The sequence below is a fragment of the Caenorhabditis remanei genome, chromosome II, assembly GCF_010183535.1.
Source record: "Caenorhabditis remanei strain PX506 chromosome II, whole genome shotgun sequence".
Classification (NCBI taxonomy): domain Eukaryota; kingdom Metazoa; phylum Nematoda; class Chromadorea; order Rhabditida; family Rhabditidae; genus Caenorhabditis; species Caenorhabditis remanei.
Window position 1 is genome coordinate 13,268,523 of NC_071329.1, and position 18,856 is coordinate 13,287,378.

Genomic DNA, 18,856 nt, shown 5'->3' on the forward strand with positions numbered 1-18,856 from the left:
AATCTGCTTGATTTTTAACCTAGAAACATTTCTTGAGAAGAAAGTACAACGGTACAACATGGATGTGAACGTGGTTCAATGATGAAACTATGAATTATGAAAAAGGTAAGAACAGGGATGTGCAGGTGGATCTAGGATGGGACTATGAGTCAAATAAAAGGGTAAAAACAGGGATTTGTGGTGGTTTCAAGAAGTGAAAGTATTAACAAAAGATTACTAGATAGATAAAACATTACAATAAATTTCCTAGGTTTGGATAGAACAGAGTAAAACAATGGGGGAGAGCGGGACGAAAAGCTTAATTCATGCAAGAACTTGATCTTTTACGAGATCGCTTAACGATCGGCTCGGCATTTTTCTGTCCGAAGAGGCTGTGGATTCCAGCAATTTCAGTCCATCTCAACAAATCTCCGGTCAACGGCTTCTTTATGTCCTCAAGTGTGCTGAGACGACTTTTGATGGCATTTTCCGGCAGGTCCGTAATTTTCAACAGGAACGAATTTTCGCTGTCTGGAAAATGAATATTTGAAATCAGAGATGATATTGAAAATAACATACATTTTGGAATATCGTCTTCATAGTTATCCAGCTCTTCTGCAAACAGGCCCATCTCACGGAGCTTGTACTCTTCGCTGACAACTTCTCGCTTCAGAAGAGTGAGGAGTTCCGGTGGAGTCAACGTTGGTGACTGAAATCATTTTAATTAAAGACTGCCCTCTTGAATGTGGAATGTGAAAATACCTCGATAATAATCGGGAATCCTCCAAGTTCTTGACGGTAGAGGATGACGTACTTCTGCATTAGATGATCCGGAGCAACAGAAGGTTTGAGAAGCGGAACAATCAGGAACTTTTTTCTTCCAAGTGTCGTCTCATTGTCTACAACCGCTTTGAAGTTCTCATGCCGACTGAGAATATCAGCCGAGCACGATGGATCAAAGTTGGTGCTGCACAGCATTCGGTAATCCGTCTGCAAGCTGCAACCATAAAACGCAGCGAATCGATTGGTTACATCAGCGACACTATCATTTGGTGCATAATATGCACGATCGATCTGTAAATAGTTTTTGTATCGAAGCGGAATCAGTGACTCGGTTTCAATAAGTATTCGACAGATAAAGAATGACTTACGATTGGAGTAGCATCCATTGTCTTCAGGAAGTAACATTCAACGGATACCATATTACTGTTATACAATACTGGCCAGCACGAGAGAGAGTGAGCACTGAACCGATACGATCCGGTTCCTTGATGCATGAGAAGTCTAGCTTTAAGCATCATTCTGATCATGTGACGATCCTCATCTGATGGCAGGTTCTCCATGGCTTGACTAATTTTCTCTTCAATGTCAGCCAATGTATTGCATTCTCTCTGCACGAGGAGGACACTTTCAGAACATTGAAGGGCCACGATGGCGAGAGCGTAAATATCAACAGAGAAGTCGAATTGATTATCCAACCCGTATTTTCTTGGCGCTAGTTCAACTCCTACACTCTTCACATTCATCGCATCGATACTTTTCGAGAATGTGAAGTCATTAAAATGGCTGATTTTGAATTGACCATTTTTTCCGAACAAGATATTGTCAATTGATATTCCTTGGTGAATGCCATGCGTGTGAATATATGCAAGTCCTTTCAGAACGTCGAACGTCATGCTAAACGAAAATTTGTAGATTGAAGATGACTATTTAAAACTCACCGTTTCCAATTGACACCTTCATTCGTGATTTTCCAGCGAAGAGCTTGTGGACAATCCTCAAATACAGACGAGATGCGCACGTTTCCAGAGCTTGGGTCGAAGTTGTAGAAGCTGTCGAGCATCGAGACGATGTTTTCATGTCTAAAAATACAGAACGGCTTGACTGGGAGTATAACGATGTGATGTTTTTGAATCTCGAACTTTTAAAAATTAAAATTTTGAAATAAACAACAAAAAACTCTTACCGGATGTACCCTTGAATGAAGCATTTGTTTTCATGATGGAAAGTTTTGATGAGTGATTCGACGTCATCACTCGTCCCCTGGAATTATGAAAAAAAATTATTATTTCGGAATAATTTTAGTATTACCGTATTGTACACCGCGTTTTTCACAAAGTAATATGTACTATTTAGCTTGAAAAAGAACGAGCTCTGATTGAGATTCTCCCCTGCTGGAATCGGCACCATTCCGAATCTTCCATTGTCAACAGCGTCAAGAAGAACCGGTGAGAACAGAGACAAATTGACGGGTTCATCAGCCGTTTTTTCCACAATTTGCACGTCTTGTAGAGGACAGTAACCTCTCTTTTGTTTCAATTCGAACGACACTTCGATTTTTTCCAAGTGTTCCTCCAAATTGTTCAGTCTCTTGAACTGGCCGAGATACACTGCACTCGGAATCGATTCTTCTGGTTCCCAAGTTGTGCTGTTTCGATCAAAGCCGAGCCACTTCACCTGAAAATTACTTTTCTTTAAATAAAGAAAAACCAAAAAAATTACTTTGAAATAATATCTGCTGGTGACGTAGGTATTTCTCGCGTTTTTTCTGAATCGGGCGCTCTGCAATTGTTGTATTACTGACTGGTTTAAAACTGAATGAAATACCGTGAAAATTCCAGCGAACTCTTTGTTTTTGTAATGGTAGAACTGTTCGTATGCTTCTTCAAATCTGAAAAAATCAATTTGAGAAGTCAAGTCTTACAACTTTTCCTCACCTGATGAAGTCGATCAGCCTCTCGATCTCATACTCTTGCTTCACCATTATTATTATTTATTGGCTTCAAGTTGTTCTGAAAGTATGATATAAATATTGAGATAGCACGGAAAAAATAATTCGAGAAACAGTAAGAAGGTAATCGAGCTGGGAATCAAGGCGAAGAACAACAAACTGGGAAGAGAGCAAAATGAACTAGGGAGAGCACTTAAATGAGTTTAGGTTTACTACGAGTAATCATTGTTTTTCAAAGTAAAAGGCGATCAATCGAAACAATACTGGCCGAAAACCTGCTAATAGAGTTGAATACAATGAACACAATGAATACAATGAATACAACGAATAACAATCATTAATACCAGTGTGACTCTCCTGGGAAACATTGCTCCGGCACGGCCTTCTGCAGAGGCCCCCTCAAAGTACTGCGCGCAGTGCATTGAGATGGCCTCCGCTGGAGGCCGTGCTCCGGGAAGTTTCCAGTAAATTTTTTGGGAAGTTCGCGAAATCCGGTATTTTTCCGGGAAATTACTGCGAATTACTATTTGCAGACTCGCAACTGGACGTTTCGAAACCGGGAGATTTGAAATGTCCGGTTGCGAGTCCGCAACAAGTAATTAGCAGGAATTTTACGGGAATTTTTTACCGAAAATTTATCCAGAAATTTCCCGAATCGCTATGGGACGCTCACACTGAATAATAGGATTATGCGAAAAAATTCGAAAAATCTCAATGCGCGCGCTCGGTACGCAAACATCCCACATCATACAGTAACTTAATAAATTAAAAAATAACGCAATTTTCAAGTAAAACCTATAATTAAACCGCATCTTCAATACACATCGACAGCAATTCACCTAATATTCCACTACAATTACGTCATCAAGACTTTTCGCTGCGAGATATCCCTCGCACTGGTCCCTACGGTTCCAATCGCGCCACTCCTTGCGTATTGGAAGCGTAGGGACCTGTGCCTCGAATAGTCGATTGCTCCTTTAAACAATGCGAACGCGCATTGTATTTGAGTTGCAACAATGCGAGTATACATTGCATTTCATTGCAGTTGGTTGGATTTACCAAGCGAAATATTTGAAAGTTTAGAGATTTATTTTTCATAATTTAAAGAATAGTTGTTCGATTTCACATTCACAGGGCAAAACATGTTAAACATTACAAATTCTATCAAACAATTATACGAAACTTCTTCGGTGCAATGCTAAAAATTGAGCGATTACTACTTGCAATTCGTGATCTCGACATTGATTGAGTACTGTTGAGGGTGATGTTTTCGAAGCTGTCGGATGGATATGTGCTTGACTTGTTTGATAAATTGAGAATGTTGGAGGGGTGAAGAGGAATCGGCCGAGTGCATTTCATACTCCAGCTGAAATTGCAAAACAAGTTTCGTGGAAAGTTAAACTGCAATAATGGTACCTGAAGACGATTGCAATAATCAAAAGGACAACGATACAGTTGGTCATTTTTCTCATCAATCGTTGTTGTGGGTTCTGATCGGATAGATGTTCTGAAAAATTGTCTGTTTTGTAAGTCACTTCTTGTTCTCCGCCTCACTCACCACTATCACACAAAAAGCGAACCAACGCCTTTTTGTTTGATGCACTATCCAACGTCGTCAGAATACCAATCCGTTCCGGCTTCTCTTTGCACCACTTCTTCATATCAGCTGTTCCGCACGTCACTTCTTTCAAAACCAACTGAAACCAAAATGTTTAATTACTCATAATGGTTCACATGTAAACCTGTTTCTCGGATGTTCTTATTTCCGAAGTCAGAGGAACTTCATTTTGACAGTCTTTCAAAATAAACAACAGTGTCAAGTATGAATCGGTCACAGAACGATTGCTCAGGAGGTAATTCAATCTGAAAATTACAGGTTTCTATATAAAATCCAAATTTCGTCACCTGGAAGTGGCAAGAGTGTGGAACTCATTGCGTAATTTTAATGGAATTGCATCGGATTCGTGGGAGACATTGAGAAATGAATAAAATGTGAACAGAAGCAGAAGATTCCGGATTTTCATGCCAGTCATCACAAGTTGCCATCTGAATGAAATTCGGTCGATTTCTTTATGACCTCTATTGCTTTTTCAACGCGCGAAACAGTAAAATGATGGCGCGAAGCACCAACAATTGAAAAAAAGAGGTTCGTAAATATTTAAACCTCAATCTAACACCGTAAAATACTTTTATATACTGAATATCACAAATACACATTTCAAAAAACCAGCAGTGAAGTAGAAAGAGGTAAGAAGGCGGAAATATAAACATTCTGAAATAAATTAAAATTCTGCAGAATAAGATGCAATGAAAAGAAAATGAAATTTTACAACTTCAATTTAGCAATGAAGTCATCCGCGAAGCTTCCTATGTAGAGTTCTCCGTTGTGCTCTATTACTTGAGACACGTCTCCTACAACTTTTCCAGTAACATCGTGAAGACTTCTGATGATTTGTCCGGTTGAATCCAGTTCCAGAATAATGGAATGTGGAGACTTAAAGAGGCTGAGAAGCGGTTTCCAGTATTGAGTAGGAATTATATCAACAAGGAACTGACGAATTGCTGAAAAGAAGTGTTATTTTTAGAGAATATGATAAAATTTGATAATTACCTGGATGACTTCCAAGCCGATCCAACATGGATGGATGAGTTGCAGATCGAGTTGCTGCTAATCCGACCCAATAAGTTCCTCGTCCACTACTTCTGATATTATCTGGAAGTCCCGGCAAGTTAGAAGAGAACATCTCGATTTTTCCAGATGCTATCGTCAGTTTCTTGATTCTTGCCATACTACACTCTGAGAAGAGAACTGATTGTTTGTCTTCAGTGAGCTGGATTCCATTCGGAAAGTAGAGTTTATCAGCGAGAACCTTCACAGTTTTTGAGGAGATTTTCAAATGTAGAATACGTCCATCCGCGTGATGCTCCAGAATCAATGGCATGAAATGACGACGATCGTGACGAATCGAGCTGTCAGTAATGACAATCTCGTCCTCAGAAATTACATCTAGATCATTGAGGAAGCGTGGTTTGAATCCGTCGATTGGGACACGAGAATCAAGAATTTGAGTGGAAGTTGCTGGAATAAATATTCGTACCAAAAACGATTCAGTTTCTACAAACTCACGATCTTGTTCATTGGTAAAGTCTACAATAAACACTCCAAGATATGCGTCTGCGACCACAAATTTAGGTTTGCCTGTAACTAAACGACGTATTCCAAGTGGTCTGCCACATTCAGGCTCCGTATCGAAATGACCACAATCCGGGAAAAATTTGGATTTTTCTGAATAGGCCACTTTGCTCACAACTTTTCCGTTGACGATTTTCAGAATTTTAGCATCATATACAGAAGCGTAGATTGCATCTGAATTAAAACAAGAAATACATAACATTCTTATAATTTACTCACCATCATCAACCACCATTGACTCAGGCCCTGAAATTTTTCCATCCAAGATATGTGTAGCTTTTTCTAGATCCGCGTTGATGAAGAGGTTTCCAATAAGCCCTGGGGGTGGGTCTAGCCGATATTTCCGAGCTAGAGTATTCTTTTCATCACTGTATCGATAGTAGAGAGCAACCCATGAGATGGCAAGACCTCTGTAAATGTTTTTCTTTGTGTCAGAAGTATGAAGATCGTTATCATTTAAAACTTACATGAACCCGAAGAAGAAAATTCTCCCCATAGCTTTGCACATTAACCAAGAATATGTTGTAAAAACAGTGCAATTTTTAAGATGTTAGTTGTTTTTTGGTGTCCGTATTTCGATGAGCAAAGATGAAGTAAATATTTTCCAGTCCTGGTTTGGTGGGGCAGGATTTTTGGGAAGTATACGGTATGTTTTTGTGTGCAAACACACTGTGCGGACAAAGCATTTTACTTTACGACAGTTCTTTTTAAAAAAGTTCTGTTTTGTTGAACTTCCATTTTTGGACATCCTTCAATTTTGTTTTTGAAAATTCGTGTTTATTAAAAAACACAAATACCTAATCTATATAATTTTTAGTCATTCGCTCTTTAACAACTAGATGGAATTCAATGTCTCCTCGTTTTACGACGGCGAAGAATCCGGCAAGCAACTTAACAGCACTGCTCTCGAACAAGACGAAAATGAACAAAAAGGTCAGTCAATCCTTATTTAACCAATCAAAATATATTTTTCAGAATGGAAGCTGTCGCCCATTACTGCGGAAGAGAGGCGCGTTAAAACCTCCATTTTTCAAAGAAGCTCCCATCTCCAGTCCAGCAATTTCAAATCGCCCCTGAGAGCAGTAAATGTAAGTTCGTCATTCTCGTTAAAAAACCAAACATTGAAGATTGTAATTTCACAGAGCACGGATCCTTCGACTTCTGGTTATGACTCTAAAAACACAACAGCTTGCACACCACAACAGTCTTCTTCATCGTGAGTTTTCAAAGAATAAATTCTCAACCGTTTCGATATTTTTCAGCGACCCAAAGTTGTCTATGTCAGCTGAACTCTCTTCTTTCGTTGCTAACAACAGTCCCAACCCGTTCGATTCCATCCTCCTCAACTCTCTTCACAAATCCATCAATTTCAGTCCACGGCTAATTTTATCATCGGTATGCGTCTTCAATATTTCCTTTCCAAACTTTTCACCTTGTAGCAAGAATCGGGTAGTCAGCAGAAAGGTGGTGAAAAGTTCCAATGGAGTGTAGAGCAATTGGCAATTCTCAAGCCGGCTCACATTTCAGAAGACGAAATTGCCGCTAGTTATCGTTCACCGTACGTGATGACTTGATCAGACAATTTTAAAAGTTTTTCCGTTTTCAGAATTCCAGAAATCGAAGAAAAAATACAAGAGGCTCTGAACGAGTACTGGTCAAACAACGTTAGTTATATCCCATCTCCAGATGGTCCTCGTTTCGTTAATTTGACACATCGCGACGGAACAGTTACAACGATTCGATATGGAGAAGAAGCAGCATCTTCCGAAGGAAATACACCATCACTAGCCAACATTGTTCGGAGGAAAGAAGCCGTGAAAGCTGCATATGCTACGTCGTCACCGAAGCAAAGGCCAAGAAAGTAAGAATTCTTTTTAAGAAATCTACGAAATTAAACGCAAGTACTACAAAATTGCGTCTTCTGTCAAAATTGGAAACCAAACGTTTTTGAAGTTTCAGGAATCTTCGTCAAGTGCGGAATCGTGTCTGCCAAACAGAACTTACGATCCCTCCAGGCCTGGATCTCGATCTGAAAAAGTTACTGGGAGAAAACTTTGTGTATCAGGATCAAGAGGCCGAGGACGAAGAAGTGTTCAACATCTCCGTGTGTTCGAACTTCTCCACTCGTCGGCGACTGTTCTCCAATGGCGGACAACAAGAAGATGGAGCAGAAGATGCCGCGAATTCATCGATAATTTCTACAGATGATCTTCTGATGAATGAATCTTCCGCACAGCCATTTGTTAGTTATTATTCGAGCTCTTGACCTATTAAACAAATTGCCAATTTTCAGAATGATTCGTTATCCCCTGTTCGCCGTTCCGTCGATGTCACTGAAGACATTGAAGACACAACGGATAACTTGGATCAGGAGAATGCTTCGACGTCAGCAACACGTTCACATGCTTCCCAAATAGCAATTAACATCTCGATTCTCAATGATTGCATGATGAACTCAATTGATGAAGCGGAAAACGAAGAGATTGATGAAGAGAAATTAGAGGAAACTGAAGAGCGTTCGGAGGAAATAAGACGAAACATTTTCTCGGATTCGCACTTACGTGAGTAACTATTTGTTTGCCGCTTATTTCTAAGATTAGCTGGACATATAATCTCACTGCTTTCTCATTCGTGCTGCATCTACTATGCAAGTTTCTAACACTCTGCGCTCTCCTTCTCACTTCTTCTCTCTTGGTGCCAATGACTTGCCTTCTAGCTGTCGGCGCACTCATGAAATCTCTTTACTTCAATATTATTATTCCAGATGCCAACGAATACGAAATACTCGATCGTTCATCTTCTTCTAACGCAACACCGCGCCACGAAGATCTCGACTGGACACCTCGTCGATTTACTGGTTCCGTTCCCAGTTCAGTAGTACGAGAACCCACTTCATCGGGAACTTTCGGTTCTGGTGGAGCCGCTCCGCAAGATTTCCGGCGATTCGTTTTCGATATGTCTCCGATACATCCGAATCACAATGTCCCGGCGGCACTGCGAACACCAATTCAACGGTGTCATATGAATCTGCCGCAAGGCCGATTGGACTTGAATGACGATGAAGAAGATAGCATTGATGGGTCCAAATGAAGCGAACTTCGGTTTTGAATGACTATTTTTATTCTTTTTTTTTTGCCCAATTTCTCTCATTCGACTTACCTGTACCATTTCCTGTGATTCTCATGATCTCCAACTCATCCTTGTAGTCTCTGACTTATTCCATATTAATCGTATTTGTTTGTCTCTTATATCTATTTTCATCATCTATCTATCTTGGATATTCATTTTCTAGACAAGATTATAGTATCTCTCTGTCTCTCTTTCCCCATTCAAACTTTTTATATCTATCAATTTCAACTTGCATATCTTTTTCTTTCTCTGTTCATTATCTCTGTCTTTCTCTGTCATTACATAATCTTACTCTGTTTTTGGTATCACTGATTTTGAAAAATCGTCTTAGTTCTTTCATTCGTTCCTCCACGAAAGTTTTCTCTCCCAAGCTATTTATCAAATATGAAATTTTGTGCTTTTTTAAAGTTACTCTTCAATTCCTACATCAAAGGTGTTTATGCGCCTTCTCATACCTCTTTCTCGCTTTCATGCCTCGTTATCCATGCAAATACCGAATTTTCCAGATGAAGCTCTTCGTGCACAACTTCATGTCTTCTCGATTCCTGAAGAATGTCACAGTAGGCTACCCACTCGAGTTGACTGTCAAGCAATTTGAGGAAAAAGATATCGAGTTTGACAGAGAGAACACAATTGTCATGCTGGATAAGGTAGTTACTTAATACCTGTTCAGTTGAAACTTTGATATATTCAGGTTCAATACGAAGCTCTTCTTGTCGCGGCAGCCGCTGTCAATCAAGCAGATCGTATTCCATCCGAACAACCAGCGAAATATGATGAACTATCTGACGATCAACTGAAACAATTCCACCATATACTCATGAATATTGATGTTGTTGATGGGGAACTCATCTGCCCGGAGACTAAAACAGTGTTCCCAATTCGCGATGGCATCCCAAACATGCTGAAAGTTGACGCCGAAAAGTAATTTTCTGTCCTTTTTTTTTAACTCAATCTCGTTACTCTCACTGTATTGTTGTTGTTGTGTTGTGTTTGTCATGTTTCTTCATAATTATATTCAAATAAATTCAATGGTTTATAGGCATTTTATGGGATTCTCTGAACAGTGATTATCAGCCGGTTGACTCGATTTCTGGTGCTTGTCCACAAAGAGCACCGAAATTCCAGTAGCGTTGGTTCTTAACCTCGCTCGGAGAAGTTTCAAATTTACAGTAAAAGTCGTTGATTTTTCCATTACCGGCAGTAGTATTGGATGCGAATATAAACATTTGAAGGCATTCTTCTATATCACTGAAAACAGAGAAGTTTAAAATAGAATAGTCAATCAGATATTTACTATGTCCACTTGTTGAAACTTGGCTCATTTGTAACCCAATTCTCCCATAAAAGCTGTGAGAGAAGTGTGGGGGTGTATTTGGGTGCGTTTTAATTTCGCATGCTGCGCTCTCTCACTCTCTCGTCGGTTAGACGTTTCTCTGCGCTCTCTCACTCTCACACACTCTCTCACCCTCTCTCTCGTTTCTCTGCTCCCTCCACTCTCTCACCCACTCTAGCTTCTCTGCTCCCTCCACTCTCTCACCCACTCTAGCTTCTCTACACCCTCCACTCTCTCACCCACTCTAGCTTCTCTGCTCCCTCCACTCTCTCACCCTTTCTCGTTTCTCTCCACTCTCTCACTCTCTCATGGTTTTTTACTTTTTTTTTTGTAGGACCCGATCCCCTAACCCTGTGTGTGTTGACTCAGAGCACAACCCTTGTGCTAAGTGTGTAAACCAAATCAGAGGGGTAAATGTGGTAGACATAGTGAGGGGCCTCGGGCGTCGGGAGGGGAGCCGGGAGGGGGAGAGGGGGCAAACATGAAGGATAGTGTGTGGGGGGAAGGGGGAGGATGACGTCAGAGGGGGAGACGGTCGAAGGGGGAAGCGTTTAAGTCTGAGCAACGATTTCTCTGAAATTATTTAATTACTTATTTCGTTAATTACTTATTCCGTTAATTAAAAAACGAATATTTTCGAAACTAAATCTGTCAAATCGTTTCGAGACCCAAGTTTCAGAGTATACGGTATCTCTGAAAAATGCGTCGCGCGCGGCGTCCGCGTAATTGATATATTCAAAATCTATTTTCAAATTCCTTCTTTTTCAAATTTTTGTACTTTTTCAATTTTCTTCTTTCTTCTAAGACGTGTCCTTGTGTTTACTGAGAAATGACTAACGGAAAACGTCTGGGTCTCGTACTCCCTCTACTAAAAGCCCTTACTTGACTTTTTTGCCATTTCTACCTTCTTGACTTGGGCGCTTGTCGAAAAAATGTATGTATTGCTGCTTATTGAATCCTACTATTTTCAATTATTCGTCTGTATGGCATGTATCAAGCGATGGATGTTTTATTAAAATAAGTTTTTATTAATAAATATATTATATATAAAATCTTTTTTGTAAAAAAAAAACTAAAAGAAACTGGAAAAAAGAAAAGTTAGAAAAATCAACAAAAACTTCTTAGCTGGCCTTCCTTTTCCTCATCTGAGTCACGGCGTCTCTAGCATGGGACGCTACTTTCCAGTTTTCCGGCTCCACGTGTGAGATTCTACATAACTTCAAGGACCGTGCCCTCGAGAGCGCCGTATACATGAGGCCTGGCATAAACAGGCCTCTAGAGTGCACTACGACGCCGTCGACAGTACGGCCTTGAGAGTTATGTATGGTCATTGCCTCCGCTTCTCGGATGGGGAACTGTTTAAACCAAAAATAGTCGTTGTCCCTCTTCTGGATGCGAAAGTGGGATCTTTCCATGATGACGTTGTTGACTTCGGGAAAGCTGAAATTCGAAAATTTAATAGATTTATATAAAATATTATCAACTCACTCAATCACCAGAGTATTGGGATAAATTTTCTTGATTCTCCCAATCGCCCCGTTGACTAGCTTCCTCCTCTTGTCGATGGTGGTGACAAGAGTCACCTTGCATCCGGGGGCCAGAGTCAATGGTCTGGCCCATCGACTCGTTTCGATCCATTCTTCCACTTTTTCAGCCTCATTCCTCTCCACCTTCAACCAGCGCATTTTAATCGAGTCGGGCATCCTGGCTATTCTCTGAATATTAAAATATGAGTATGTTACAATAAGAAAAGAAAAAACTCACGAATTCATTTAAACGGTCCACAGTTTCGTTTTGTGGGGCCAACATAATAAATTCCTTCTCGGGCCAGGATGCCCTCAATTCATCCAACTCCTCGAAAAGCCCTCCGTGAGTGGTATCCCTGACTCTACAGAATCGCTTAAAAAACGTTTCTGTTTCATCAGGAATTTCGTCCTCACGGAGGGCATTCAAGTGTTTAGCATCTTCTTGTTCCTCGACGCGTACGTTTTTGTGGAGTCTCATCATTCTAAAGAGACCCCACAGGTTTTCGGTGACGCATGGGTAGCTGGCGTCCCGAAGAGCTTTAAACTCGAGCGGGAGAGCTGAAAATTAAATTTTTTTTTTCAAATTTTAAAGTCAAGAAATTTCGAAAGTTTGAAATGTTGTATAACTAACCTTCATAAACCGCTCCGTGGGTAACGGGTTCCAGCTGGAGGAGGTCGCCAAACAGTACCATCGAAATCCCTCCAAATGGTTTTGCTGATCCTCCCCGACCCAGCTGCATATGAGCTGACATTTGGTGAAACAGCAATGACGACACAAGGCTAATTTCGTCCACAAATGCCACTCGGACTCCCTCAAGAGTAATCTTGAGGGTTTTTCTCATGCGCGGGGTTGGGGCTGAAAACGCCTCCTCGTCGTTTATCTAGAAATTTTTAAAATGATTTTCTTTAAATAAAGTATCTAAGTTTAAAATTTTTCAGAATTCCAATAATCAAAAAGTTAAAAATTGAATAAAATCTTACTGGAATACTGAGTGCTGAGTGGATAGTCCTTCCGGCTACATTCAAGGCCGCGGTGCCTGTCGAGGCCATCGGAAGGCATGCCTTTGGACACTTGAAAAACTCATTGGTGTCCTCCTGTAGGGCTCGGAAAAGGGCGGTTTTTCCAGTTCCCGCTGGCCCATATACATAAATATAAATGGGCTTCTCCTAAAGAAAAATATATTGGTACAGGTGAAAAGGAGGAGGGAGAGGGGAGAGTAAACAAACCTGGATGGTGGCGAGAAGGCTTCGGTAGTGGTTTCGAATATTTTGTTGGGTAATATTCAAAACAACCATTTGTGGGAGATATGGGGTTGTTGGCGCATTGAAGAGAGGGAAGGTTGAAGTAACGGACATGATGAGCGGAGAGCACGAAAGCACGAACTTGGCCTTTAAAATAGAGTATGAAAAACAAAAAAATAAATTGAAAAAATAAACTCTAAAATAAAAAATGGTACAATGATGCTTCGCGACTGATAGAAGTTGATGATAGTTGATAGATGGGCTGCATTCTCAAAGGGTTGGACCTTATAATTGCGATGTGTCATTCTTTCGTTGGTTAACTGTAGAAAAATTAGTCATATAAAACGGAAACATTAAACTTTTTGACCCCGTGTGAAACGGGTCCTTATAATTGTGCTGTCATTGGTTGAGTGTAGAAAAATTAGTCATCCATAACGGAAACATTAAACTCCCTGTAAATTTTAACACGTCTTTTTCATATTCAAAAAAAAACCTTTATTCAGACAAAAAAAAAAGAAGAAGATGAAAAATATATATATGTTTATGTGTTTGTTTACAGAACACTTTCAATTATAAAAGAGAAAAAGAGAGATGGTCGGTATGCTTTCAGGCAATCACAGATTGAACTCCTTCTTAACCGTTGGGATTTCAAGCTGGAAGAACTTGATCTGGCGCTGAAGGTTGAGATGGTGTCGACAGACCGTACACAAAGCCAATGCTGAAAACAAAATAAATAAATACACGAAAAATCAAAACTTAGATGGATGAAAATAAATTAAAAACTTACGGATTTGGACCATTCCTGTCTTGACTACTTCCACCTGGCGCTCCGAGTTGAATTGTTTGCAGGGATTACAGATATTGAAGACGAGAGCTCCTGGTTCCTTGAAAAGATATTCCGGCTTCACAACAGCGTTTGTCTCGGATGGGATCACAGCATCCTTTGCTTTCGCTTTGAGCCATTCCTGAAATATTTAAAAAACTATTTCATATAACAAAGTAAATAAATTACCATTTTTCTGGCGGTCCCGTCATCTTCTCCCTCTTTCTCCTCTCTCTTTCTCTTTAATGGAGTCCTCGGTGCGTGGACGATTTTCTTGATTTGGTCGGAAATGGCACCTTCGATCTTGGTTGGTTTATTTTTGTAGGCTTTTGGAAGGTCCTTAACGGCTTTGGTGTTTTCATCGGAGGAGCGGACATGAGACATTTCTTCTACAGAAAAGAGAATATTCAAATTTATTTTTGAGAGAAAAGAAGAAAAAGAAAGAAAAAAAAAGTGGCGTGAAAGGGAGAGCGGTGGAAAAACCGACCGCACAGTAAGAAGAAAAAATAAAGAAATGAATGAAATGAGTGATAAGAGTCAGAAGTGGGCGGAGCTTAACTAATTTTCAGGGATTATTACACAAAATGGATCATGGATAATCAATTAGGATAATTATTACACAAAATGGGCTAATAATGGAGGTAAGCCTGGCACGAAATGGTACGAAGGGGTATCGGAAATCAAAACATTACACAAAAATTTGGCCCTCTTGTGGCTCCCTCATTCTTTCACTTTTTGAATGTAGATGGTTGGTGACGACCCTTTATTAAAGTTGAATATAAAGCTTTCCACTTTTTTCGATTGTTTTGTCGGCTGCGGTTGTGCAAAAACCATACTTTCGTTTCCCATTGTGGAACTTATCTGAATTTTTCCAATTTATTTTTCATTTTTTAGTAAAAAACTCACCATTCCATTTTGATTGAAGTTTTCTTGCGTGACAAAATATCCAGTATTATCCTCGTTCATAACCTTCTTTGGAGCTGATTGAATCATTTTTTCAGTATTCTCGTCGTACTTCAAGATGGAAATTCAACAAATTCTGAATGATGTGCTCGATCAAGTGGTGGAGGCGGAAATGGAGGAGTTGCGAAGCGGACTCGTGAGTGAAATGAACTTATTTGTGGGGTTTAAATAGTTTTTATTTATTAGGTACAAGTGGGCGGAGCTTCCCTGAAAGAACTCACGAAGGTGGTCCGTAGACCTGAAGGCCCCTTCCGTGATATTGTGACTCATGTCACGATGAAATTGGGGGTCCCCCGAAACATTATTCTCCATCCCCAGGGTCCTGAATTGTTCGCTCAGGCCTTAATAGACCTGATGAAGAAGCACGCCCCCTCTAGAGCTTCCACGACCGACCTTCATGTCGGCGTAACTATTTTTTCTGATAGTTTAGTGGAGCATATTGGCCTCCCTCTAAAACCAATAGGAAGAGTGACAGTAGATGACATTGTCTTCAACATGGAGAGAATGAGTCAATCCAGTCGCTCTCCATTGGAATTAGACGTCCCCGAACTGTCGGTGATGTTGACATATGTCACACCGGCAGTGGGTTCTGGAGACGTTCCCCCTGAAGTTTCTCCGAAATCAAAGCGAGGACGTAAGAGAAAGTTTGACACTGAAAAACTTCTCGAACTAATTGCTTTCGAGAAACAAAAAAGGGCGGAGGAGGAAACTAGAGAGGAGGCGAGGGTAGAAAGGGAAGAGACCCGCGCGGCAAAGTCGAAAAAGAGGAGAGGAGGTTGCCCTTTCCTCGATGACGAAGCGGGGTGCTCTGATGATGGAGATGATGAAGAAGTCGAAAAAGAGGGAGAATTCGACGACTTCCTGGATGATGAAGAAGGAGACTATGATATGGAAATGTATGAGAGAAGGGAAATTGATGATCAAGTTCTCGGAGAAATGGAGGAAAAAAGAGGGGAAGAAGAAGACGCGGAGGAGGAGGGAGAACAAACAATTGAAGAAGAAGAAGAAGATGAAGATGCGGACGTGTCGGCTCTTGGACGAAAAGGAGCAACAAATGTTTTGCAAAATAAAGGTATTGACAAATTCTAAAATTAATTGTTGAAAAAACTAACTTTATTACAGTCTCCAAAAATTGTCTCCCTCATGCCCTTCTTCAAGCTCTGTATCACTCCATTTGGAAAGAGAAGAAAACCTCGGTGGCCCTCTACAATTACAAATGTAGTGTGCGGAAAAGTGACAGCAACCCTAATCGATTCAGATGGATTTTCGAAACTGTTGAGGATATGAAAAAGGTAATTTATTTCTGTTGAATACTCGGGAAACTATTTTTATTTTATTTTAGAAAGCTGGCGTGACCAAATCCGAAAACTTTGGTTATCTGGATATCAAAGCCTTCCAAGAAACAGTCTTCAAGAACTACAAGATCCTCGTCTTCGAGCAGAACTCCACTCTCCCCTTTTTCAAAGGGGACTACACTGGCGAGAAGAAGATGTTGGTCTTGTATCTCTCAAATGGTCATTTCCGTGCTGTTAGAAGTGTGTGTACCCTCCTGGACACCCTGTATTATTGCGGCAAGTGCGACGCAAAATTCAGGGATGCGTCCTCACACTATAATTGCAAGTTGATCCACAGGAAATGTGGCAAGAAGAACTGTCCAAAAGCGGAAGATGATAAACCAGTTGTGTGCGAAAAATGCCAAGTCAAGTTCCCCTCGGAGGCATGCTTCGAAAACCACCTTCAGAAAGGTAAACAAATGAACATAAAGGGGGAGTCTAACTATTTGTTTTTAGGGCCACGAGGAGGAAAAAGTAGGTGCGACCACACTAAGTTTTGTAAAAAGTGTGAAATGCCCTACTTCCGCAACAAAAACTCCAGACCTCACGAGTGTGGTGAAACCTTCTGCCACAGATGTCAGATAATGAAGGGTGAAATTCATCACTGTACGATGACAGTCAGTGAGAAGAATGAGAAGAGACTCAAGCGGACGTACTTCTACTTTGACATTGAGGTTTGTGTACTCTTATATTGGTCAGAAAATAATAGAAAATTTTCAGAGTAAGGCTGTGGAGGAAGGAGAGCAGATCCCGATCGTGTTCACTGGGGTAAGATGTTGCCCAGAATGTTCTTCTACAATCCCCAAAACCGTGAAATATGATGGTACGAAGCCGGAAATTAGAGATGCCACCGACACTTGTGCCAGATGCTCACCAAATGGACGCATAAAGATAATCGAGAGCATCTATTACGGTAACAGAGATCTGGATTGTAAGTCCGAAATTGGACAATTCGTGATCTCTGAGGAGAACAAAGGGTCGACACTCGTTGCCCACAACATGTCTGGGTAAGTGAAATATGAAAAACTTTCTAATTTTCATTGAATTTCTTTCAGATATGATGGTCAATTCATACTTCAAAGCCTCATCGCCTCCAACAAATCCGCACCGGAAGTATGCCTGGATGGTACGAAACTGATTTATCTGAAACACAATGGTGTCCGGATGGTCGATTCAATGAAATATCTCCCGATGAGTCTCGCCACAATGGGAAAAACGTTTGAAGTGGATTCTCTGAAGGGGTAAGTATTTACTTTTCTTGAAAAAATATAGAAAAAACTTTTCCAGAGATTTCCCAATCAAGTTTATAAAAGAAGAAAACTATGATTATGAGGGAGATCTCCCGGCAAACGAGTACTATACACTGGACAACAAGTCGTCGTCTGAGAGAAAACGTATGGAGAAGGTACTCGCTGAGGAAAGAGAGGAATATAAGGCATCCAACAAGAAGTTCAACTTTTGTGAAGAGTTGATCAAGTACTGTTATAATGATGTGTATATCCTCGCCACATCAATGACTACTTTCCTGAAGGCCTTCGAAGAGTTGACAGATGTCTGTTTGTTAGAGGTTGGTTCTTTCCCCGTCTATTTCTCCACTCTCTCACCCAAACATATGGTTACCCCCTTCCCGCACTTTCCCCTCGCAACATGTGTGTTTTCTAACTGTCTGCGTTTCTTACAGGAGTCGGTCACTATCGCTTCGGCCGCGATGACCACTTTCCGACGCAATCATCTCCAAAGAAAGTTCCCAATTGTGTTGGACGTCAAACCATCCGCCTCCTACAATGCTTCCATCAAGAGCCAAAAGTATTTGGCATGGATTGGACATAGGGATGGAGTCCAAGTGGAAATTTCCTCGACTTATGGAGAAAAGAAGATTGGAAAATACCGAGTTGATGGCTTCATTGACAAATGTGAAAAGTACCCGGAAGGAAAAATAATTGAATTCAATGTGAGTCTGAATTTTTTCTTCAACATAATTTACTTTTTGTTTAGGGGTGTTACTGGCATGCCCACTCGTGTTCGTTTGCTGATGACTCAATGATTGGCGACATGACAGGCGAAGAGGTTCGAGAGAGGGATCGAATGAGACTGGCCGAACTGAAGGAAAGTGGATATCCTGTGGAGGTCGTTTGGGAGTGCGATGTGGACGCGGAGCTCCGAAACACCCCGGAAATGGCTGATTTTTTCGCGAATCATGAAGTTTCCGTAAGTTTTCAAACTTTAAAAATAAAACAAAATTATATTTTAGGGGATCCTCCAAATGGAGAGAGCCTTGGTTGGTGGCAGGACTGAGGTTTTTAGACTGATTGTCGATGATAAGGGCAAAATTATGAACTTCAACGACGTCATCAGGTATATTTTCCACCTTTTTTATCATAAAATCGTATTTTTCTTCAGTCTATACCCATCCGTGATGAAGTACTGCCGTTTCCCTGTCGGACCGCCAAATGATGTTCCAGCAAAGGACCTCAAAGTCCCAATGACGACCCCTGAGGATCTGACATTCTCAGGATTCATGTTGTGCAGGGTTTTGGCTCCTGACGATCTTCGGCTTCCACTCATTGCCGACAAGTCCTGTGGAAAGTTGGTTTTCGGAC

General features: G+C 40.7%; 6 protein-coding genes across 6 annotated transcripts; 2 read left to right on the plus strand and 4 right to left on the minus strand.

Annotated features, from left to right (window-relative positions):
- Positions 1-298: 298 nt before the first annotated feature.
- On the minus strand, positions 299-2,743 carry GCK72_006617 (uncharacterized protein; the record flags this gene model as incomplete). Its single annotated transcript, XM_053725707.1, has 10 exons — positions 299-510; positions 559-688; positions 742-1,053; positions 1,131-1,656; positions 1,701-1,841; positions 1,946-2,022; positions 2,071-2,436; positions 2,482-2,541; positions 2,587-2,650; positions 2,697-2,743. The coding sequence occupies 10 exons, from the start codon at positions 2,741-2,743 to the stop codon at positions 299-301; spliced, it is 1,935 nt and encodes a 644-aa protein (XP_053589901.1).
- Positions 2,744-3,874: 1,131 nt separating this feature from the next.
- On the minus strand, positions 3,875-6,411 carry GCK72_006618 (uncharacterized protein; the record flags this gene model as incomplete). Its single annotated transcript, XM_003113673.2, has 10 exons — positions 3,875-4,076; positions 4,127-4,217; positions 4,269-4,407; positions 4,453-4,573; positions 4,616-4,756; positions 5,041-5,272; positions 5,322-5,789; positions 5,838-6,077; positions 6,123-6,313; positions 6,371-6,411. 10 exons carry the CDS (start codon positions 6,409-6,411, stop codon positions 3,875-3,877), a joined length of 1,866 nt encoding a protein of 621 aa, XP_003113721.2.
- A 331-nt stretch (positions 6,412-6,742) lies between these two features.
- GCK72_006619 (uncharacterized protein) lies at positions 6,743-8,993 on the plus strand (the record flags this gene model as incomplete). The annotated part of the gene is made up of 9 exons (XM_003113891.2): positions 6,743-6,836; positions 6,879-6,991; positions 7,046-7,119; positions 7,166-7,298; positions 7,343-7,461; positions 7,510-7,764; positions 7,863-8,145; positions 8,197-8,464; positions 8,668-8,993. 9 exons carry the CDS (start codon positions 6,743-6,745, stop codon positions 8,991-8,993), a joined length of 1,665 nt encoding a protein of 554 aa, XP_003113939.2.
- A 545-nt stretch (positions 8,994-9,538) lies between these two features.
- GCK72_006620 (uncharacterized protein) lies at positions 9,539-9,960 on the plus strand (the record flags this gene model as incomplete). Its single annotated transcript, XM_003113413.2, has 2 exons — positions 9,539-9,682; positions 9,727-9,960. The coding sequence occupies 2 exons, from the start codon at positions 9,539-9,541 to the stop codon at positions 9,958-9,960; spliced, it is 378 nt and encodes a 125-aa protein (XP_003113461.1).
- A 1,529-nt stretch (positions 9,961-11,489) lies between these two features.
- On the minus strand, positions 11,490-13,250 carry GCK72_006621 (uncharacterized protein; the record flags this gene model as incomplete). Its single annotated transcript, XM_053725708.1, has 6 exons — positions 11,490-11,808; positions 11,857-12,083; positions 12,133-12,452; positions 12,526-12,775; positions 12,876-13,061; positions 13,122-13,250. The coding sequence occupies 6 exons, from the start codon at positions 13,248-13,250 to the stop codon at positions 11,490-11,492; spliced, it is 1,431 nt and encodes a 476-aa protein (XP_053589902.1).
- Positions 13,251-13,750: 500 nt separating this feature from the next.
- GCK72_006622 (uncharacterized protein) lies at positions 13,751-14,343 on the minus strand (the record flags this gene model as incomplete). Its single annotated transcript, XM_053725709.1, has 3 exons — positions 13,751-13,854; positions 13,924-14,101; positions 14,149-14,343. The coding sequence occupies 3 exons, from the start codon at positions 14,341-14,343 to the stop codon at positions 13,751-13,753; spliced, it is 477 nt and encodes a 158-aa protein (XP_053589903.1).
- Positions 14,344-18,856: the final 4,513 nt, after the last annotated feature.